The 23,244-nt window shown below is 44.2% G+C and overlaps 1 protein-coding gene and 1 long non-coding RNA gene across 2 annotated transcripts; one reads left to right on the top strand and one right to left on the bottom strand.

Moving 5' to 3' along the window:
* The first annotated feature begins 8,428 nt into the window (after positions 1 to 8,428).
* Positions 8,429 to 19,355, top strand: LOC115394756 (highly reducing polyketide synthase easB-like). The gene is made up of 8 exons (XM_030100101.1): positions 8,429 to 8,486; positions 10,137 to 10,290; positions 10,824 to 10,984; positions 11,092 to 11,298; positions 11,418 to 11,599; positions 11,684 to 17,168; positions 18,978 to 18,996; positions 19,106 to 19,355. Exons 1-8 carry the CDS (start codon positions 8,429 to 8,431, stop codon positions 19,353 to 19,355), a joined length of 6,516 nt encoding a protein of 2,171 aa, XP_029955961.1.
* A 1,290-nt stretch (positions 19,356 to 20,645) lies between these two features.
* Positions 20,646 to 21,111, bottom strand: LOC115394348 (uncharacterized). Its single transcript, XR_003932065.1, has 3 exons — positions 21,090 to 21,111; positions 20,812 to 20,962; positions 20,646 to 20,726 (listed from the first exon to the last, which is right to left on the bottom strand). It is a non-coding gene; the product is annotated as an uncharacterized LOC115394348 (long non-coding RNA).
* Between the last annotated feature and the right edge of the window lie 2,133 nt (positions 21,112 to 23,244).

Genomic DNA, 23,244 nt, shown 5'->3' with positions numbered 1-23,244 from the left:
GTCCACCATCCAGAGCGCCAGGGCCCCCCCCTCTACTGTCAAGGCTTACAGATCTCGGTGGCGCCTCTTCAAGTCGTGGTGCTCGGACAGGGGTATGGACCCGGTCTCCTGCACTGTCGGCAGTGTTCTGGAATTTCTGCAGACTTTGTTGGATAGCGGTCATGCTGCATTCACTCCCGCGGTGTTTGCATCGGCTATCACGACAGGCCACGAAGGTTTTTGGGCTTTTCTTGGCATGCAGCCACCAGCTGGTGAAGCAGTTTTCTGCGAGGGGCGTGTAGGTTGAGGCATCCGCCTAGACATGTAGTTCCCCCCGTGGGACCTCCACACCGTGCTGGATGGTCTGAGGGGGCCCCCTTTCGAGTCTTTGGAGCAGACAGACTTCTGTTTTCTCTCCTTCAAGGCTGCCCTTCTTTTGGCTCTGCCCTCTGCCAAAGGGGTTGGGGATCTCTGCGCCCTGTCGGTTCACCCTTCCTACATGACCTTTAACCAGGATGGGGGACTGGTTCGTCTTTGGCCTAACCCGGCTCTTCATCCCAAGGTGATCACTTCGGACTTTCGGTCGAGAGTTAATCCGGACCATGGCAAATTGCTCCTCGCCTGGTTCGTCTGTGGACGATCCACGGCTGCGGTTACTGTGTCCGGTCAGGGCTCTGCGTTGCTATGTTGAGCTTGCAGCGAGTTCCATACTACGGACCAGCTGTTTGTGAGATTTGGAGCCAGGGGGTGTGGTGGCCTGCTGTCCTCCCAGCGCCTTGCCCACTGGGTCGGTGGCGCTATCATGGCTGCCTATGAGGCACGGAACCGCCCGCCGCCTGCAGTGGTTCGCGGTCATTCTACACGTAGCGTGGCTGCTTCTGCGGCTCTGTGCAGAGGTGTCACAGTGGGTGACATCTGCCAGACTGCCTCTTGGGCCTCTGCATCCACTTTTGTGCACTCCTGTCTGATGGATATGTGCACCGATTCTGTGGCCATGTCACTTTTCGGTGAAAACAGGGGTTCTGTTGCTTAATTCTGCTGGTTCTTGACCTTGCCGGCTGCTGCTTCCCTGGGGGGAATTCAGGCCGTGTGTGGTCCTGTTGCCTGCCGTGGTGACTCTGGGAGTCTTGGCCGGCATATGTGTGCCGTTGTGTTACAGTGGTCATCAGACATGTCTGTGGTCAGCGCCTCAGTGCGAGGCTGCTTGCCGCCGGTGTCTTGGAGGTTTGGTGTGGTGGTACTGATAGTTCAGCCTGCTTGCTTCCTTTCTCACGCCAATCTTGTCAACCTGTCCAGCGGGGGGGTACATATACCCCTACGGCCTCAGCTTGGTAGTGTACCAATAGCAAAGCCCGTAGGTGGGCTAAGCATCACACGAAATAGAAATTATTGTTACTAAATATAACTACAGTTCTACGAGTGTGTGCGTGCCCACCTACCTGCAATCCCAACTGACCTGCTTCCGCAGCACCGTCCAGTGGAAGCGTAAGCTTTTTCGTTATACCAATATGATGACAATAAACATATTCTGATTCTGATTTCTGCTGGGCTGTTCAGAAGAAGAAAGTTGTGTGGTGCCGTGCTGCTTATATCCCCTTGGTGAGGGGCGTGGCAGTGTGCCAGGGATTAGCGCGGTAGCTTTTTTGATCTGTCTCAGTGTCTGGCTGGCGCCAGGGAGAGTACCAATAGCGAAGCCCGCAGGTGGGCATGCACACACTCGTAGAACTGGAGTTACATTTAGTAACTATTATTTTTGTGAGTTCATCATATCACGTTGGCAGAGGCATTGTTTTCCCACTGGATATTGCTGTCACTTGAAATCATTAAGAATATCCAGCTCTTTTGTTTTTTTATTCGGTAGTAAGTTGCAACCAATATTTTTCAGCATAGCACACTGTTGAAAAGAAAACGTGATTTCAGTTATTTGGATTTCACTACCTAATCATTTGTAATGTTCACTTGATAGTTGTTTTATTTTCTCGCAAGTTACATATTACACACACAGTTCAGTGCTTGCACAGTCATAATTCTGTAATTTCCATCAGAATAACCTCAAAAAGAAAGAAAGAAAGAAAAAAAAATATATATATGTATGTATATACATATATATATATATATATATATATATATATATATATATATATATATATATATATATATGTATATATATATATATATTAGTGCTGTCATTAGTGTTGTGAAAGATAAACCGATACGACCGGATATCCGGTTTGACAAGAGAGCGGTGCGGCTGCGTCGGTATCAGCCTCATCAATCGATACAAATCTGCCATGAATCCTTGGATGAATCGATTGTGCAGACATAAGCCGGGTATCGCGAGGCTGGCAGTCGGTTAACAGTGTGTGTCTTTAAAATAACGCGAGAGCTGCCTCTGCTTGCATGCAGTGGTTCAGTCGCCCCTTAGGGGGAGATAGTGAGTTGGACAGACTGTAAGCCTACAGCAGTGTGAGAAGAAGACTGAGCAGTGTGGCTGGTGTTTGTTTTTCTAAGGTTCATTTCAAACAACGCATCGAAAATATCTGCCTGTATGTACTCGAGTATACTTAGTTGATGTTCAGGATAGAGGTGAAATTGATACTTGTGAGTTTGCCAGTTTGTTTTGAAGTTTCAAGGCAGATGCTAATACCGTTAGCATTTTAATGGCGTTTCCATTAATATTTAGCATTGAGCCAGCGGCTTTGATTTACTGACTTTTTTTTTTTAGACAGTGATGTATGTTGTGATCCATCTCGTGTATATGCTCACTTATATGTATGAGGGGGAACCGGAAAGTAACCGGACTGTGTTTATAAAATTAAAACAAGAATGATTTCAGACTTTTGGCCACTATGTCGCCATAGCAACTGAAAAAAAAAGGATACTTGAAAAATTTCACCTCCCAAAGACACACAGGCAGCTCACAGGCAGTGTTTATGTTATTACAGGCCCGTGCCCTCCTTCGAAAAATGCAAAAAGGCTGAAGCGGCCGGCGCTGTGGGAGAGTGGGAAGTGTTTTACGCACAGGGCTCTGCGCGTAAAACAGTTCCTGATGAAAAACGGCATGGCCCTGCTGCTCCATTCGCCGTATCCCCTCGATTTAAGGCCTCAGTATGCTCCCCTGTCACCACGACGGCGTTCCTACGCCGGCAACCCTATGCCACTACTGAACATATCTTGCTTCTGCGTCAAGGGAACACCCTCCTCCGCAATTTCACCGCCAAGCCGCTAGGCAGTCAAAACAACAATGCGGCTTCCGTAGCTCCGGCTTTACCTAGACATAGATCTATAGACATAGATTTCTAGACGTACATGTCTAGACAGGCGTACACTTACCGAACATATATCTACATATATGTCATATCTGGTGACACCGGGCTGTCGTGGAGGAGTGGCGTGAGCGGACCATGATGAAATATTGGTGAAACTAATTAGCTTTTGGACGATTAAAGCCGTTTTAGGAGCGACTATACACATAGCCCTGTCTGCTAACAGTATAGGGATGTGCGCTGCTCAATTTTGGATCTAAATTTCTCCCGAAGCACTGTTCGGATCAGAAAAGCATTCGGGGTGAGTTCTACTTCATTCTATAAACAACGCGAAAGCGGATTAATCACAGCCCTCGACGTTCACGTCACCACGCGTTGCCTCGGCGCAAAGTCACGATTTTCGGGAGGTGCACGTCAAGCCCCGGCGTAGCCCGACGTAGGGCTACGGCGTAGACGTCGTAGGAACGCCATCGCGGTGACGGGGAGCATACTGAGGCCTTTAGCACCTTGCGGCTTCTGTCTCTTCCCAAGAATGAACACGGAACTAAAGGGGTGGAGATTTGATGATGTAGAAAAGTTGCAAAAAAATCGAAGTTCGATCTTAAAGGGGGCATTACGCATCAGCATGCTGACTGTATTGTGCAATGGAAAATCTTAGATTAATTTTTTTTATGCGTTAAATTGCGGCCTAATTTATTAATCTAATTATTGCATTAAAGTGACAGCCTTAAAGGAGTCATATTATGCAAAATTCACTTTAAAAAGGTGTCTTCACAGTCATCTTGCCTCCCAGAGCCTCTGTATGATCCCCCAGAAGTGAAAAATTCAGTCACCTCCCTCAATTGTGCACTCCACTTTTAAGAAAATATACACTCAAACACGCGGTTCTGAAATCTTCCTCTTTCTGACATCAGGAAGAGGAACACCACTCCCCCCCAGAAGAGGATCCAGCCTTTGGCCGGCCCCTGGAGAGGTCGCTCATTTCGGCTGTATATTTTATCCATCGCCAGTGTTATAAAGTCAGCTCATCCACCGTCTTCAGGTGGGTCATGGGGAGGGCTGTTCCTCTGAGAGGCTCTCGTGCTCTCGATGCTCTTGTAACTTATTCAGCCCAAAACACCTGTGGGAAAAATTATTAAAACAAATAGTGACCCTGGATGGTGTTGCTTTAACCCCCAGTAACACTGTGAGGAATCTGGGAGTGACCTTTGACCAGGACTTACCCTTCAACTCCCACATTAAACAGGTCTGCCAGACCTCCTTCTTTGCGGAGGTCACCTACAGTCATTGTGTTACACATCTTTCTACTCCTCCTGCGTAATATTTCTAAAATTAGGAACATGCTGACTCAAAGCAATGCTGAGAAATTAATCCATGCATATGTTGCCTCCAGAGTAGACTACTGTAATTCCTTGTTATCAGGGGGCTCCAATAACTGCCTTATGGTGCGTTCACACCGGACGCGTTGCGTCACGGGCGTCGCTTTTACATTCAAAGTCTATGGTAGACGAGCTTCAACGCACCTAACGCGCGTCAGGCGCTTTTCGAGCGTCGCTTTCCGAGCGTTGGCAACGCGCATCACGCGTTGCAGGAGTCAACGCCTGAAGTTGCGCGTCAATGCGCGCGTCATCCAATCACAGACGAGCATTCTGAGCGCTGATGCGGGCCAGAAGCTCGTCAAACTGGGCCCGGGAGAGGCGGAGGCTCGCTGGCGGGCCCGCCGCTGGGGTGGCGCGCCGCACAGGGGGCCGAATCGATGCGACGCCCGGAGCAGGCCCGCTCCGTAGGACCGCTGGGTGAGACTGCGCGTCTCGGTCCTGCTGCAGGTCGCCGGGGAGCCGGTCGGAGAGGCAGGGGTGGCCGAAGGTGTGATCCGCGTCGCCCGCCGCCAAAGCCCAACCGAGCCTGGAGGCTGGGCTGCTAGGTTGGGAGAACAGCCCGCCACGGCGCTGGGCGCCGTGCCGGGCGGGGGGCCCCCGTGGCGGGTCCAAGGTTCGCGGGTCCCTGCTTCTCTGCTTCTCCGTGCTGGAGCCGCTCACTGCGGCTGGCTCACATTTCGCCGAATTCGTCCGAACAAAATCATAAACGGCTGGTATTCAGACAAACAAACGACACACTCGGGCTCTAAACGACCACTTTGTCGCCTAATTTAAAAAAAAAAAAAAAAATCGATAAAGTTATACATTTGAAGAGTTTAGAGCTAAAGGGATTTCTGCACCGATCCCACCATTGTCAACATGAAGACAGGATACAAGCTCCTCCCACTCCCGCCAGTGAGCTGCCACGCGTGGCGCGCTGCAAGCGTCGTGTGTAATTTGAACACGCATCGAATTCCACACTTTACACGCGTCAACTTTGAGGCGTCAGTGACGCCCGTGACGCTTGCAACGCGTCCGGTGTGAACTCACCATTAAAAATCTCCAACTCATTCAAAATGCTGCAGCAAGAGTTCTCACAAGAACCAGTAGGAGAGATCATATCACCCCAATATTAGCTTCCCTTCACTGGCTTCCTGTTAAATCTAGAATATAATTCAAAATCCTCCTCTTAACCTATAAAGCCCTGAACAATCAGGCCCCATCATATCTTAAACAGCTATTAGTCCCATACTGTCCCAGGAGAACGCTTCGTTCTCAGAGTGCTGGTCTGCTGGAGGTTCCTAGGTTCTCAAAAAGTAGAACAGGAGGTAGAGCTTTTAGCTATCAGGCTCCTATTATGTAGAACCAGCTCCCAGTGTCTGTAAGGGAGGCTGACACAGTCTCTGCTTTTAAGACTGGGCTTAAGACATTCATTTTCAATAAAGCTTACAGTTAGAGCTGGTTCAGGCTTTCCCTTTAAGCCGGGAGCTTGCTTGCTAGCTCTCTCTCGCTTTCTCTCCCTCCCCGTCTCTCCCTCTCTTGTATTTCATGAGCTGTTATGTAACTTTTCTGTGAGGTGGTGTTGGGAAATGACCTTGATGGAGTCGTGGATTGATTGTGCAAATCTGTGAACTCATGTTCACTTACCGTATTTTCGGCACTATAAGGCTCACTGGATTAATAGGCGCACAGTCAATGAATGGCTTTTATTAAAAAAAAAAAAAAATCATACATGGGGCGCACCACATTTTAAGGCGCATAGGATGTATAGAATAGTATGAGCAAAATACATATTGGCAGTGTAGGTGGTTACATTCTCAGTTGAAATGTGAGAGTAAAGTGACATATCAGAGCGAGTTTGACTGAGAATCGCTCCTCTTCACGGATGTGCAGCTCAGAGCGCGGCCACGACTGGTCTAACTCGTTTGGTCACCGGGGTTCAGCCAGCTGCGGTCTCCAGAGTGAAGTGCCCCACCATCCCGCCGTTCCCGGAATCCCGGCGGGCGGGCTGCCGGGCGGGGGTCGGCCGTTCTCGGAGTTGCAGCGTGCAGGCTGCCGCCTGGCGTCCAGCCACTTCCCACGTCAGCCGGCTGTGCAGCCGCGTGCCATGCTCCGCGTTTGGGAGAGTGGAGAACGTGCCTGAAGCTTCATGTGTTCCATTCTGTTTAAACTAGCTAGCTGCTAAGCTAGGTTGCAAGCAAGCAGGGGTTGTTTGCTCATGTGATCAGGGTGATTACCATAATTCCCACAAAAAAGGCGCATCGAATTATAAGGCGCTCTGTTGGATTTTGAGAAAATTACAGGCTTTTACGTGCGCCTTATAGTGCGTAAAATACGGTAAATGAAAATAAAATGATCTCTCTGCTAATTCTTTTTCCCTCTCTCTCTCTCCCTCTCTCCCTCTCTGGGATTGATGGTCCATTCCACTATGGAAGACTAAAAAGTCAGAACACCAAAACCCTGGACGAAGAGCCTGTCTCTTAGGCGTACTGGAGCCGTGATTGAGGGATCACATACAGAGCATCAATCGCGGCTGATCCATTGATCTAATGAGACAACCTGGACTCAATGAATGCAATCAGTTTCTAATCTGACTTCAATCAAAACATTTGATCCATTGATTGATAAAGATAACCCAGACCCAGTGGGTGTAAGCGTTTACTTAACCCCGGGCTCCTACCATGTGGAACCGGCTCCCAGTTCTGCTCCTTTCTCTCGTTTCAATGTATTTCATGAGAGTACTACGTGTCACTGATGATTGCTTGCGGCCTAGTCTCTGTTTATACATGAAATGTATGTAGATACAAGAAATTGTCAGTTCTATCTCCTTCTCTTTCTGTCCCCTCACCCCAATTGGAAAAGCAGAAAGCTGCCACCTCTGAGCCTGGTTCTGCAAAGGTTTCTTCCTGTTAAAGGAAGTTTTTCCTTTCCACAGTCGCTTATGCATGCTTATATGGTTTCCTCTGTAAAAGTGTTTAGAAATGACTATGTTGTAATTGGCACTTCATAAATAAAGCAGAATTGAATTGAATTGAATTTACACTGGAAAACAGAAAATGGTCAAATGATCTTGAATGTGCAGTATTCTTATTCAACATATTTTCATCAGATTCTATTTGTTCATCTTGATACTTTGCTCCACTGTCAGTGACAGGAATTCTCCCAGTGTTATCGTAAGATAACACATGTGCATTGTTGCATCTTGTGATCAAAGGGCCAGATTGTATAATAGAAGCTGTAAAGTCATGTGAAAACTATAGATTGAGTTCAAGATTGCATTTTTTTCTCTGTCTCTTTCTTTCTTAACCGTTTACCTCTAATGTTTTAATCACAACATCAATTTTTTTTTTCCAACGGATGGAAAATATGCTGCATTTTTGTATATCACATGTGAAAATGTGACAGGATTGGAAATTGGTTAAAAAAAAAAATTGTTGACAGACTTTAATGGAGCTGTCATATAACTCACTTATGAAACCTCTACTTATGATTTCCCAGATGCCATAAATGCCGTGCACTGGAGTAATTCATCTCCATAGACACGTGTACAATCTATCATAAATGTTTAATAAAGAAGAGAAGCTGACTATAAGAATCATTTGCAGGTCCTGAAGCGATACCAGCACTCGGGGAGCCTGAAAGCAGGATGGAGGTAAGGAAACGCTGCTGCTTTACTCAACTGTTACTAATCTAATTACACTACTTTTCTTGAGCCTTATTTCTGCTCTGCTGTAGCCTACGATTACCTGGATGATTATCATGACTGTGAAGACGCAGAGAGTATTTTTCATTTTTTACTGTTTTCCTCAGTGACGTTCTGTCATGATGGAAGAAGCTGACGATGGTATTGCTGTGGTGGGAATTGGATGTAACTTTCCAGGAGGTAAGCAGAACTCCAAGCTAACAGGAAATCAGAGGAAAACCGTGCAAGGTGATAACTGGAGTCAAACTTCATATAACTTCAATATTCTTGATGTGAAGTAGGGGCTCCAATGTGCTACCACCATACTGGCCCTAATTTACATTGAAAAACAAAATATTGAATATCATTGACAACTAAATTGTTTTGTCAGTCATATCTACAGTCACGATATATAAACAAAAAAAAAATCATATATTTTTTTTTACATTTCAGAGAAGATCATTGTGATCTCAAGTGAAAAAAAATTGAGAAAAAACATTAATATATTCTGAGATAATGTTTTTTTTAATTGCAGTAAAATGAAGAAGACACCAACTGTAAAGATTTTAAATAGAGTGTGTTCTGATGAATCTAAAACATGAGGAAGTTTTGCTTTTAAATCAGTTGTTTGAAAAAAAAAAACTTTTTCTGTGTGGTTGTTTATTGAATGTGTAATGTAAATGTAATTACAGAGGAATATGTCTGTTTCTGTGACCATTACACTATGTATATCAAGAAAAAAAGTACAATTTTTATGTGAAACTAAGCACTTTGACAGTGTGTTCACTTGAGACAGGATTGATAAGACCAAATCGTCGCTCAGTCTTCTAAATCACTGATTCAAATCAAGACATTTCAACAGGAAAAGTGAAATACACTTTTCATTATCAAACTAATCCTTACAGGTGCTCGTTAAAAAAATAGAATATCTTGAAAAACTTGGTTTATTTCAGTAATACCATTCAATACCATTCATTGGTCCTTTGTGTTTCCTGAAGTCCAAGGTCAACACAGCCGTCTACCAGGAAGTTTTAGAGCTCTTCCTGCTTCCTGCTGCTGAGCAGTTTTATGGAAATGCATATTTCATTTTCGAACAGGTCTTTGCCCCTGCACACAGTGCCAAAGCTATCAGTACCTGGTTTAAGTATTAATTTTCTTGACTGGCCAGCAAACTCGCCTGACCTTAACCCAATAGAAAATCTATGGGGTATTGTGAAGAGCAAGAAGCGATACCCCAGACCCAGCAATGCAGAAGAGCTGAAGGCCACTTTCAGAGCAATCTGGGCTATCATAACACCTGAGCAGACACACTGATCGACTCCATGCCACGTCGTGTTGCTGCAGTCATTCAGGCAAAAGGAGCCCGAACTAAGAACTGAGTGCTGTACATGTACATACTTTTCATGTTTATACTTTTCGGGTGGCCAGCATTTCTAAAACTCCTTTTTTTTGTGTAGTCTTAAGTATTATTCTGATTTTCTGAGATAGCGACTTTGGGGTTTTTTTTTTTTTTATTAGGTTTCAGTTCTAATCATCAAAAATAGAATAAATAAACACTTGAAATATATCAATCTGTGTAGAATGAATGTATACTTTAGACAAGTTTCACTTTTTGAATGGTATAAATGAAAAATATCAACTTTTTCATGATATTCAAATTTTTTGATGAGCACCTGTACATGCAGTCCCATGAACAAGGCTGCTAGACCCTTCATGGATCTTCAGAATGGCTCAAAAGTCAAGGACAAAATCTCTCTGGTACCACTGAGTCTGAATAATGAATAATGTCCTTTTTTCTGAATGGATAGTCATGTTTAAATTTTGTTCAAACTAAATCATGCTCTTTTGCAGGGGAGGGGCTCGACAACTTCTGGAAGGTTCTACTGGAGGGGAAAAACTGTGCTGTGCAAATTCCCAAAGAGAGGTTTGACGTATCCAGCTGGTATGACCCAGATGACAACAAGGCGGGAAAATCCCGCACAGCCAAGGCTGCCCTCATTGACGGGTACGTCTTTAAACTCTGACAGGAAACAGATTATGTTTAACATAATATAATGCATGTTCTCATTGGAGTTTTCAGAAGTTTCTATCATTCATGAGAATATTTTTTAAGTATTTCACCTGTAAAGTGTTTATTACTTTTTATTGACTTTAGACTGCATATAGAATTTATGCATACAAGTCATGTGTCTCAGACAAACACAAAGGAGCATGTTTTATCTTTCTCAGTTAACAGAGTGAACTTACTGAAAGCAAAAACATCAAAACCTTTAAAAAATTATTTCAATTCATTACTTTACTCAGTAATAATTTATGGATTTATTAGAAGTGAAGCTGAGAAATGCACACATTAAACTGTAATTAAAATTTGTACGATTACATACTTGAAACAAATCAACGAAAAAGCTACTTATTACAACAATATTAATATTTGCAATCAGTTACTTTGACCCCTGCTCTGCGCAGATAAATATTTATGGTGAATTTCAAAAATCCACAACACAAAAAGTTCATATATTGTTTTCTGGACATTTGCAGGTACAATGAGTTCGACCACAGGTTTTTCGGTATCAGTGACAGTGAAGTGCAACAAATGGATCCCCAACAAAAACAGCTCCTGCAGTGTGTATACCGGGCTTTAGAGAATGCAGGCATTCCAATGGAGAAGGCCAGCGGAACAAGGACAGGAGTGTTTTTTGGTAAGACAATGACAAGATGTTCTCAGAGAACAATGAAATTAATTTGGATTATATGTGAAGTCAAAAATGATCAGGAAATAAATGTTTTCCATTGTTTTCTGTTGTAGGCATAATGAACAGAGATTATGAAACAAACGCAGCACAGGTACATCCGAGTGTGATCAACCACTGGACAGGCACAGGGCTCGCTATGAGCATTGCAGCAAACAGAGTCTCCTACATCTTCAACTTTACTGGACCCTCACTGTCCATAGACTGTGCCTGTTCATCATCTCTTGTTGCGCTGCATCTTGCCTGCCAATCCATTAAACTCGGTCAGTATATCGTCTGACGAAACTCAAACTTGGAGTGAAAGTCACTCCAGCAGCGGAGTAGATTACTGACAGCATGGCATCAAGCATTTTTGAGGAAAAGGATTCTTCTCTCTCTTCAGGTGACTCTGAGATGGCTGTATGTGGAGGAGTCAGCTGCATTATTGATCCAAGACTATTTGTTGCACTCAGCAAGGCCAGGATGATCTCCCCTGATGGCACCAGCAAACCTTTCTCCAGAGGAGCAGATGGCTACGGCAGAGGGGAGGGCTGTGGGGTTGTTCTCCTGAAGCCCCTTAAAAAGGTGTGAATATACAAAAAAAAACTAAACAAGTAACAGTTGTTATGTTACTTTCAGCTTGATTTTTGCCATGATATTTCTTCCCAGGCTCTCCAAGACCGTGATAATATCTGGGGTGTCATCAGTAAAACAGCAGTAAACCAAGATGGACACTCTGTCACTCCAATCACCAAGCCCTCCATGACACAACAAGAGGAGCTGCTCAGAAGGGTCTATTCAGTTTCCGACCTGGAAAATGTTCAGTATATAGAAGCACATGGGACAGGAACTCCAGCTGGAGACCCAACAGAGGCAGGGAGCATTTCAAATGTCATTGCTAAAGCCAGACCTCCTGGTTCAAAGCCACTGTGGATTGGCTCTGTGAAGAGCAACATTGGACACACTGAATCTGCAGCTGGAGTGGCCGGACTCATCAAGGTTCTCCTGATGATGAAGCATAAGACCATTGTTCCCTCAGTTTTCTACTCTGATGACAGTTCCAGTGTAGATGCCAAATCGTTGAACATCAAAATTCCCCAAAAAACAGAAAAGTGGAAAACAAGTAGAGTAAGAACTGCTGGAGTAAACAACTTTGGCTTTGGAGGGACAAACGCGCACGCCATTGTTACACAGCACATGCAACCATGTGCTGAGCAAAAAATTGATGAAAGGCAAGTGAACTATTTTGTCATGTCAGCCAATTCATTGAAGTCCCTTTCTATGACTATGGAAGACACCATCAAAAAGCTGGAGGCAGATGAGGAAGTTCACCTGCAGTCATTGTGTTACACATCAGCCTGCAGGAGAAGCCACCAAAAACATAAATTCAGAAAAGTCATTGAGATATCGTATATTACTGACCTTAAAGAGAAACTGAGAGCTTCTGTTGGAAAAAATGTCACCCCAGCCTCCTTGGATTCGAAGTTGGTTTTTGTCTTCTGTGGTAACGGTCTCACTTACCATGGTATGTGCAAGCAGCTCCTGGAAAAAGAGCCTGTGTTCAGAGAAAAGATTGCTGAGATTTCGCTGTGTTTCCAAAGTCTGGGCAGTCTTAACATTCTGAAGACACTTGAGAGTGAGACTGAGAGTAGTGACTTCAACAATCCAGATGTTATTCAGCCTCTTCTCTTTGCTATCCAGGTGGGGATTTCCACCTTACTGAAGCACTGGGGGGTGAAGCCTGATGCAGTTCTTGGGCACTCTGTTGGTGAAGTTGCAGCTGCTCACTGTTCTGGCCTCTTGTCTCTTGAAGATGCAGTGAAAGTCATATATTTCCGGAGCACTCTCCAGAGGAAAGTCACAGGAGGGACGATGCTTGTGGTCAGCAACATGCCTGTTTCAGAGGTATCATCTTTTCTTCTTCCCTATGCTGGTAAAGTTTGTGTCGCTGCTTTCAACAGTCCTCAGTCTTGCACCCTTTCTGGTGATGCAAGTGCAATTGAGAACGTCCAGAAGGAGCTAAGTAACTCAGCTATCGGTCCAGATCTGTTCCTCCGCCTGCTTGATGTTCCCACTGCTTACCACAGCCACATAATGGACCCGATCCTATCAGATATTGAAAAGGCAATTGGCTCCTTGCACATGAATGAGCTTAACGCAGAGCTGTTTTCAACAGTAACAGGCAAGGAAGTTCAGCAGGGAGATTTCTGCACAGGCGAGTACTGGGCCCGAAACATTCGTGAGCCAGTGGCTTTTGAGCAGGCAGTGAGATCAGTAGCTAAAGATAAGAGGAGCTTAGTCTTTGTGGAGATAGGGCCAAGAAGGGCATTGCAAAGAAACATCGTGGAAACTCTGGGAAATGGCACAGCTGTTCTTGCCTCTGTGATGCCAAAGAAAGATCACGAATCAGTCAGATCTGTTGTTTCTCAGCTTTTTGAACTCGGTGCTCCAGTAGACTGGAACACTTTCTACCGGGGCTATGAGACGATGCCACTGTCTTTCCCACGATACCAGTTTGATTGTTCACACAGAGATGTTATCATTGGAGCAGCACAGACAAATACACAAAGTGACCACCCAGTGCTCCATCAGACAGGAAATGGAAGCAACATTTTCACTTGTGATCTGAAGTCTGAATCCTCTTCCTACTTGACAGAGCACAAGCACAATGGGATACCCATCATCCCTGGTGCTTTCTATGCTGAGGTGGGTTTAGCTGCATTCATGGCAACTGCAAAACCAAAAGTACCCCTCAACTCCGTCCAGCTGAGTGTCAGTTTTCACAACCCATTTGTGTTGAGTCAGAAATCACCTGAACTTAAAGTGCAACTTGAACAAAAAGACCAAGAAACCACATTCACTATACATTCCCCTCCTGCTGTGTATGCATCAGGCACTGTCGTTTTGAATGAAGAGAGGCTGCATGAGGAGTCATGCATTTCACTGAACTCCATCCAGAAACGATGCACATCTGTTGTGAGCTTTAAGGAGTTGTATGGTTATCTCTCTCAGGCGGGCTTCCAATATGGGGATGTATTCCAAAATAAAGCAGACATACATTATGGGGAAGAACTGAAGGAGGCTTTTGCACCCATCTCAGTCCCTGAGGAACTGATGTCTCAATTCTATGATTACCACATTCATCCCGTTGTGTTGGATTATCTGATGCAGCTTCTTCCAGTTACAGTTGAACACATCTTTGCTGGTAGACCAGGATTTCCTGCCAAAATAGGAAGTCTGAAAGTGTTTGAACCCTTGCAAAAGGAGATGATTGTTTATTTGCGAGCCACTGATGTGGGCACTAATCACTTTGAGGTCTGTGGCTGCTTTGCAGACAGGGAGGGGAGAGTGTTGGTTGAGGTTGAGCATGTGATGATCAAATACCTTGGCAGCCACTCTCATGTTGTTGAAGAGTATTTCTACCACAATGTCTACAGTGTAATCCCTGGTTTCAGTCCTGTTCCTCCTCCAAAGGCCCTGGTCTTCGGTGACCCTATTGGGATTGCTCAAGGTTTGCAACAGCATCTGGACTCGAATTCCAGATATGTTTCATTTACACATGCAAAAGAAATCTTGAGCAGTGGGTTTCCTTCTCTGTTGGAAAATCTCAACATCACAGATATTGAGAACAACTTTGATGAGGTCTTGTTTCTCTGGGGCAAAGAAAACCTCACCTCACATAGTGCCGATGTTGTTCTTCAGAACTTGACAAGCTGTTGTGAGGTTTTCCGCCAAATTGTCTTTCACCTGAAAAAAATCCATTTCCCAAACTCAATTAGAGCAGTAACATATTGTTCATCTGACATCACCGTAGACCACATAAATCCAGGTTTTGCTCTGGTTGGGATGACAAGATCTTTCGCTGCGGAGATACCAGAGCTTTCTTTTCAGCTCATTGATATAAGCACTGTCTCTGCCAAGGACATCGAGGCACTGTCTGAGGTCCTCAGGTCATATCCTTGCAGCAGCTACCCAGAGTTAGTGGTAAAAGATGGGCAGATATTGAAGCCCTCCGTTGTCCGTACCCCTCCAGAAACTACTGACAGTTCAGAGGGCCATTACAACTCTTCAATGCCTGAAACATGTGTCTTTCAAACAAATGATGCATGCAATATGACTCAACTCAGTGCCATTCGCTTTGAACTGGATGCCAAGGAAATGAGTGAGACATCAGTGGAAATCCAACCAAGGAAACTGTGTGTCCATACATCTGATTATTTCCCTGTCAGTGCCTCACATCTAAAATTTGGTCAGACATTGTACTGGAACAAGCATTCATCTCAGAAACACAAGCTGCTTGCTCTTGACTTCAGTGGGACTGTTACGGCAGTGGGAAAAGATGTGAGGAAACTGAAAGTAGGAGACCGTGTTGCTGTATGTTATCCTGTGGTGGCTACTAGTAAGGTGAGAGTCCCACAAGATGTTTGTTACCGCACCAAAAGGTTCCCATATCTTGAAAAAACACCAAATGTTTCCCACTTTGTCCTTGCATTCGAGATTGTTCATCGAGCATTGCCAAGAGCCAATTGTCAAAATGATTTAGGGATCCTTTGCTCAGGGCTTAAATCTGCTCTGGCGAAGGTTTTGGCATGTGCTTGTACCAAATCTGGCTGGAATGTAACAGTTAGCACACAGTTCAGTGACTCTTTTGTCGATGTCAGGCACATGGAGCAAATGGAGGCATGTGTCATCTTGCCTCCACTGGATGAATCCCTGACTGCTAAAGTTTCGACATTTCCAGGCATTCAACATGTTGTGATCGTCTGTGAATGTCCAACGCAGGGTGTGAAAACTCAGGAAGTGATTGAAAGCTTAAAGGGCAGTGTTCATGTACACACAATCCAGGTGTCAGATATTTTTCAAAAGGGATACCTGAGAGCACACAAGCCACACATTCAACACTGGTTGAAGTCCCTGAATTTTGACAGGACTCTTCGAAACTTTACTTTTCAGTGTGAAAAGTCTGGAAGCAGATGCCTTGATTCAGAGAAACCACAGTCATACTTTCGCGCAAAGAAACTGGCTGTAGTGACTCTAGGAAAGGCTGATGACTGGAAGCTGTCTGCCATTCCACTGTTGCCAACAAACACACTGCTTTTTCGAAAGAGAGCCGTGTATATAGTCTCAGGTGGTCTTTCAGGTCTGGGCTTTGAAACTGTAAAGTTCATTTCTCAAAGAGGCGGTGAGTACATAGTAATACTCTCAAGGAGCAAACCAAAACCTGATGTACAGCAAGAGATACTCAATGTGGAGAAACAGTGTGGCAACAGCATCACCAGCATGGAGTGTGACATATCTGTTTCTGAGCATGTGCACAAGGTTATTTCTGCCATCAACCTCAAGTTTCCCGGTTGTCCGATTAGGGGGGTGTTTCACAGTGCAGTTGTCTTGCGTGATGGGCTGATTGAAACTCTTGACAGATCTCTGTACGAGGAGGTTTTTAGACCCAAAGTCAATGGTGTCCTGAATCTGCATCATGCAACGCAGAAGTGCGAGTTGGACTATTTTGTATGCTACTCCTCCATCTCTGCTTTTCTGGGAAATCCATCCCAAACAAACTATGCAGCAGCCAATACTTTTTTAGACCTGTTTTGTCAGTACAGGCGCAAGCTCGGGCTGCCTGGACAGTCTATCAACTGGGGTGCCATGAACCTTGGCTTGCTTTTGAACAAAGAACATTTCCAGCGATTTCTGGTGGCAAAAGGCATAATGGTTTTAGACGTGGCTGAGGTTCATACAAGCTTGGAGCAATGTCTTCTGCTCAACCGACCCCAACAAGCTGTGTGCAGGTTTCAGTTCAGGAACATCCGCAACAACATCCTCTCTCAAAATAGAGCCCTGAAAATGCGTCTGTCAGAATTAGTTGAGGAGGTTCTCCAAAAATCCGAACAGAAGGAGTGTGACGATATAAAAGCTGATGTTATCTCACCAAAACTCTATGTGATCTCTCTGCTAAGTGAGAACATAGGCCTGGAGCAGAGTGAGCTGGGAGATGACACAAATCTGTCCTCCTTGGGCATTGACTCCATGCAGGCCATGACTCTGCAAAATCTGATCTTTCAGGAGAGAGGTGTGAATGTGCCTTTGGTGAAACTGTTGGATCCTGATGCTACAATATCAACAGTGATCACCATACTGAGTGAAGCAGCTCAGGGTGTGCATGACAGTGAAATGGAAGAGTTTCCTCCAGCTGAAGACAGAAACGATCTCTCCACCAGATAATAAACTCACACACAGAAGCAATATAGAATCAGTCATCAGAGCATCATGGTCCTGAATTATTGAAACATATGATGAGTACTGTACAGAAGAATTCTTAATGCCATTGACTGTTTATACTTTTCATTTGCACATCGTGTATTTTATCTCACAGTTTTCTTAACTGAACAGCATGTTATCATTTTATTTTGTGCATGTTTCGAATATCTGCAATTGCTTTCTATCTTGTCACAGTTTTATTTGCTCTGTTTTGTGAATATGATAATCATGAAACCAAAAGAAAAATTATGTTACAACAGACATGTTTTGATGGTTTTAATGGTATTGTTTGTAAATTGTCCAGTTTGGTTTTGTTTTTAGCTGGGTTTTTTTTGGGTTTTTTTGATCATATTCTAAATAATACTGTGAAATATTCTGTCTGTCATAGAGTCCACTCCAGGCTGATATTCAGGTCAGCTTTAATTTTATCTTTCAGCATCCGGATATCATCATAATGTATTATGCAGAATGACAGTTAAATATGTCCATTTTATCTTGTCTTACACGTGATAAATGTGAGAGCCACAGCGATGTCTGTGTCTATTTTGTTGATATTTTGTTGTTTCAGTTTCTGTATACTTACATTGGTAATTGTTAAAATGTGATGTTTAGTTAATCCACCTTGGTGAGAGCACTCCAAGGAAATTATTTGTGTGGGTTACTGAGCAGGTTCAAGTGAACAGGCACTTTTGCGGGCAGCTGAGGCACCAGCAGGGGTTCTTGGGATGCACATTGCTCAGTGTAGCTGGAGCTGGTATGTATGCATGGCGATGCTAAAGTGTGCTCCTGTGTTCTGTTACAGATGTGATTAAAGAAGTAACTTTGAATCCATGCACGCCTGGACAATTTTCAATATGCCTGCACAGGTGTGCAACATAAATCCACACACCAAAGTGAAATCATCAGCTTTTAATGTGATTCATATCAGACAAGTTAACAGCGCCCACAAAATCTAATTTTATTCTCATTTTTCATCATCCAACGTCAGAAGTACACTGCCATCTTCTCCAAGCACTCCAAACAACAATCTACATGTAAATACTGCAGGCTCTTATCATTGATTAGGCATTAAGTCAGATTATTAGCTTCATGATAATAATGTAAACGAAACATCTCATAATTTTTTGGTTTTGTTTTGCCATCCCTATAAACTTTCAACTTGCAACCTGCATGATCATGATCTGCACATTCTACTTTCTTGTGATGCTTAGCCCACCTACGGGCTTCGCTATTCGTACTCTCCCTGGCGCCAGCCAGACACTGAGACAGATCAAAAAAGCTACCGCGCCAATTCCTGACACACTGCCCCGCTCCTCACCAAGGGGAAAAAGCAGCACAAGCCCGCACAACGTCCTTCCAGCCATGAGACTGACCACTCGAAACTCCCACTCTCAAGTCAAAGTTAAAGACAAAGATGAAGACTAGGACATGGACAAGCTGGCCCAATATGAGTTCGCCTTCCGGCGTCGGGCCTTTTTCACCTGCGGCACACCGCTCCAGAAAGGATAGCTGCTTTGCCTGCTTCAGGTAAGCATCCTGCGTGCTTCTTCGGCCTGCCCTCTTCTTCCACTGGAAGAGGCTCAGTGCCGGACTGCCTTCTGAGGAGCCATGTTTCCCGCTCCGCACCCGGAGAATCTGGCCCAGCAGAACATGCTTGGGACGAGGCTCCGACATCACGGAGGCCTCCTCCCGCTCCCTTTTTCAGATGTCCCGCGCTCGCCTAAGTGACGGCATGTGTCTCGTGCCCGCTCTCGCGCCATGGTTTTTTCCAATGGCCAGGAGCGCCTTTCTAAAAGAGCAAATCCCACACATCACACCATGCTTGTGCCACAGGGCCGTGCCGAACGCGGATGTGACCTCTTCTCCTCCAATGCGGCCGATCCACCTGCGATCTCCTGCCAACGTCCAGTGTGTCCAGCTGATCGTCAACCCCCCCACCCCCACGATGGCCGGTCCACCTGAAATGGCCCATCGCCATCACGAGTCGCGGGGCATCGGGGCTACCAGGCTCGCTGTGGCTGCGGCCAAGCGCCCCAGAAATTCTAAAGAGCAACGTCCTCTACACCGGCAGCTGCAGCTGTGACCCCTCTACGACGGCAGCGGCCGACGCAGGTCCTCTCACCTCCGACCACTGGCAGCCGCGGCGAGCCCGGCTGCCAGTGGTCGTGGGACTCTGAAGAGGGGTGCCCCTGGTGACGCGGCGTTGGTCCCTAAGCATCCCAGATTGGCCCTGCCTGTCCACCATCCGGTGAGGAGTGCCGAGCGTGTAGTATAAGAGGATTTATGGCACATAATGGTGATCTAGGTGGTTACATTCTCGGTTGAAATGTGTTCAATACTGAGTAAAGCAACATATCAAAGCGAGTTTGACTGAGGACCGCTCCGCTTCATGGACATGCAGTGCACAACACGTGGCCACGACTGGTCTAACGAGCTTAATCACCGGGGTTCAGCCAGCTGCTGAGCCCGGCTGATCTCCTGAGTGAAGTTCTCCACCAACAGCGCAGCCACAGCCTTCCGGCCACTCCCGGCATGGCGGTCGGCAGGCTGCCAACCGGCGAGCGGCTGCGCCCCGCTTCGGGCGGCTGCTCGTAAAGGAATCTTCACTGTCTGGGCTGTGCAGCCGCGCGCCGTGCTCCCCGGTTGGGAAACTGGAGGACAAACTGTGTGATTATGGTGACTGACAGGTTAGAGGTGGATAATGTGCTTGAAGCTTCATGTTTGCTGTTCTATTTGAACTGGCTAGCTTAGCTACAAGCAAGCAGCGGTTGTTTGCTCATGTGATCATGTCGCAAAGTTTTATGGGAACAGTAGTCAAAATAACAGAGACTGACAACAGGGTGGTCTTTATTACCATATTTTCCGCAAAAAAGGTGCACTAGATTATAAGGTGTGCTGTTGGTTTTTGAGAAAATTAGAGGCTTTTAAGTGTGCCTTATAGTGCGGAAAATACGGCACTCATGCCGAACCTGGTCACCATCGTTTTTGCTATTTTGGTTTCACCATCAAAATCACTAGAAGCTCCTGAAATTCACCAAACAAACACAAACCGTGTCAATGCTGGCCAAAAAACAAACCAGACATTAAGATGTTGTGATTAACACATGTAGTACATGGTTTTAATAAATTATGTAGCTTCTGTTATGATCACAAACACACATTATGTGCCAATGTTCAAAATAAAAACCAACATTATCATGCATGTTTGGTTTGTAAAGCCAGTCAAAGCCATGTTACTATAATAGATTACTGCTCCTGTTTACTGCTAATATGGTATATGTGGCCTCACAAATCTTATGACTAAAACAGCTTTGTTATTTTCTGCACCTGTGGTAATGTAGTCATCCCCAAAGATGAGCTCCTCTGCTACTCAACCGCCCAAGCTGACGTCCATCTGAGCCAGGAGCTGAGCTCGTGTCTCACTCCAGCGGTCGTTCTCAGGGAGCATGGACACCTGGAGGACTGAAGGAACAGCAGAAACTGTTACAAGTAAAGTTATGGATAAATGTTATTCTGTAAAATAAATTTCTAGAGCTCACATGTCCAAGAGTTGGTCCTCTGGGCATGATCGTGGCCTTATTGATGGGCATTGCATCTTTGGTGCAATAGGCAACGATGGCATGACCAGACTCATGGTACGCAGTAATTGTCTTGTTCTTCTTGTCTATTTCAACACTCCGCCTCTCAGCCCTGCCATGAAAAAGATACACAAAGAAGAAATGATTTCCAATCAAAGGTCTCATCCTGTTTTGTGCACAGATCATTAACATAATGAGAGACGTGCTGTGGAGCAGATCAAAGCATTGTGTGTATTCACCCATGAGGATCTTGTTCTTTGCCACCACCTTTAATTAACAGTGTTTTTATGAACCAGAAGAAACGAAGGATGGTACCTTTTGGCAGCTTTCCACACAAAAAGGTAAGTTTCTGTGGATTGTTCAGAAACTCAACAACATCTTGCAGCTCATACTTTGCCTCCTTTACTCCTTTGACATGCTCAAACGTCACATTTTTCATCTGAATGAGGTCCACTGAAGAGTCCAGACCAGATGTTGTGCAGAACCTCACTGTGAAATCAGTAAAATTGCATGTTAAGGGTTTGTTTTACAAAGTCTCATAATATGATTAGTGCTGTCATGCGATCAAAAAAATGAATCTAATTAATAACAAGATTAATAATTTATTAATGTAATTAATCACATTTTAATATCATATGTGCTTTAGGTCCCCAAGTGAAGAATTCGAATTCTAGGACGTTACAAAATTGTAGCGCGTGGCTCATCAAATGAATACACTGAGAACAGAAGATTTGAAAGCCACATTTTTATTGATGATGAATGAACGCTAAGTCAGGACGTGTTGTCCAAAATAAATTCTACGCCCAATCAGGCAACTGAAATAACACTTTCAGTGTGTTTCATAAATGAAATTCAAACAAAGAAAAAGTTGAAGTACATCCCAGCAAACCAATTCAGCCTGGTGCGCTATTCAAAAATGCAGTACAAATATAAATAGAAAAATTCTGAAATAGAATAAGACTGAGTCTCAAATAGCCACTGAAGCGAACTAAATACAAAATGCTCAATACTAAAGCTAACTCAATACAGCAATTCAAAATGAATACTACAAGTACAACAGGCCTCTAAATAAGACAACAATTCCATTCACATTGAATTGCCACTCAAGTGTGCTATAATTAATCTTCGATTAATTTTTTTAATGTGTTAATTTGCAGTGTAATTAATTAATCTAATTAATGCATTAAAGTGACTGCCCAAATATTATACAATAAAATGACTGGTTATAGCAAAGATTAACACTTATTTTGGGTTTTTTTTAATTTTTTTTACAAGTATTTATACAGCTGTATGCAACAGAATAATCAAATGCTTCATGCACACTATACTGGGATTTTTAAAACAAACCCATTTCACTTTATATCATTGGAGATAGTGACGGCCTTCATTGAGTCGCACTGTGCATGTTGTGTTGTGCTTTAATTTGAAAGCATAAGAAAGAATGAAAACTGAAACAAACCAGCATCAGAGAAGGAGCCTTTACCCGAGAGAAAAAGAGTTCTTGACAAACCATGAATACCGACAAGTAGAAGGACCAGCAGGATCAGTCTGGTTCTCCTTACTGAGTCTGTTAAAAGCAGAGATCAGAATTATTCCTCTGTAATCCAGCTGCACTGCCATCTACAAGTATTTTGCTGCCGCGGTAACATTCAACGCAAGGGACTCTCTTGACGACATGAAGGTTTCACTTGCCTTCTGTTGTGAGTGAAGGCTTGAGACCTCGTGAATCCCTCAGTGAAGCCTGTCTTGAAAACCTCTTGCTAGTTTTCTGCAAAGTTCTTTTGTGAGATAATTGTATCTGACTGAAAATGAGCCATACTGAGCATTCCTCCATGATTGTCTGGTCGTTGATCTCAGTGTCTTAAAACCTCGACTCTAGACCCAAACTACAGGTTGTGCAGTTGTATTTTTGAGGAATAATGTTATTATTGAACACCAACTTTGTTTTCAATTAACATAAAAAACTCAAATATCAATGCTGAATATTTTTGGAAGTTGGAGTGGGGCTTTTTTAGTTTCAGTATCTTGTGTGTGCAGGTGACTATTGCTGTGCATAATTACTAGGCAACTTAAAAAAAAAAAACAAATATATATCCATTTCACTTATTTATTTTCACCAGGGAAACCAATATAACAACTCAAAATTTACAAATATACATTTTTGGCATTAAAAACAAAAACAAATCAGTGACCAATATAGCCACCTTTCTTTGCGAGGAAACTCAAAAGCCTGCCATTGTTGAATAATTATACAGTATTCTTCATATTATGTTTATCCAGTACTCATTACATTATGTTATTTAGTATTATTCATATTATGCATGTTTTTGTTTAGGTATAGTGTGTTTTCGTAAACACGTGTGGAAAAAATGTATCCTTTTATTTTTTTCTGCC

The sequence above is a fragment of the Salarias fasciatus genome, chromosome 9, assembly GCF_902148845.1.
Source record: "Salarias fasciatus chromosome 9, fSalaFa1.1, whole genome shotgun sequence".
Taxonomy (NCBI): domain Eukaryota; kingdom Metazoa; phylum Chordata; class Actinopteri; order Blenniiformes; family Blenniidae; genus Salarias; species Salarias fasciatus.
This window is presented reverse-complemented; position numbering and strand designations above follow the sequence as displayed.

Bases quoted from the DNA above. Each gene is read 5' to 3' on its own strand.
- LOC115394756 (XM_030100101.1), top strand. From the start codon at position 8,429: ATGGAAGAAGCTGACGATGGTATTGCTGTGGTGGGAATTGGATGTAAC. The intron at 10,291-10,823 runs GTACGTCTTTAA...GGACATTTGCAG, and splicing joins AAGGCTGCCCTCATTGACGG to GTACAATGAGTTCGACCACA. The intron at 11,299-11,417 runs GTCAGTATATCG...CTCTCTCTTCAG, and splicing joins CTGCCAATCCATTAAACTCG to GTGACTCTGAGATGGCTGTA.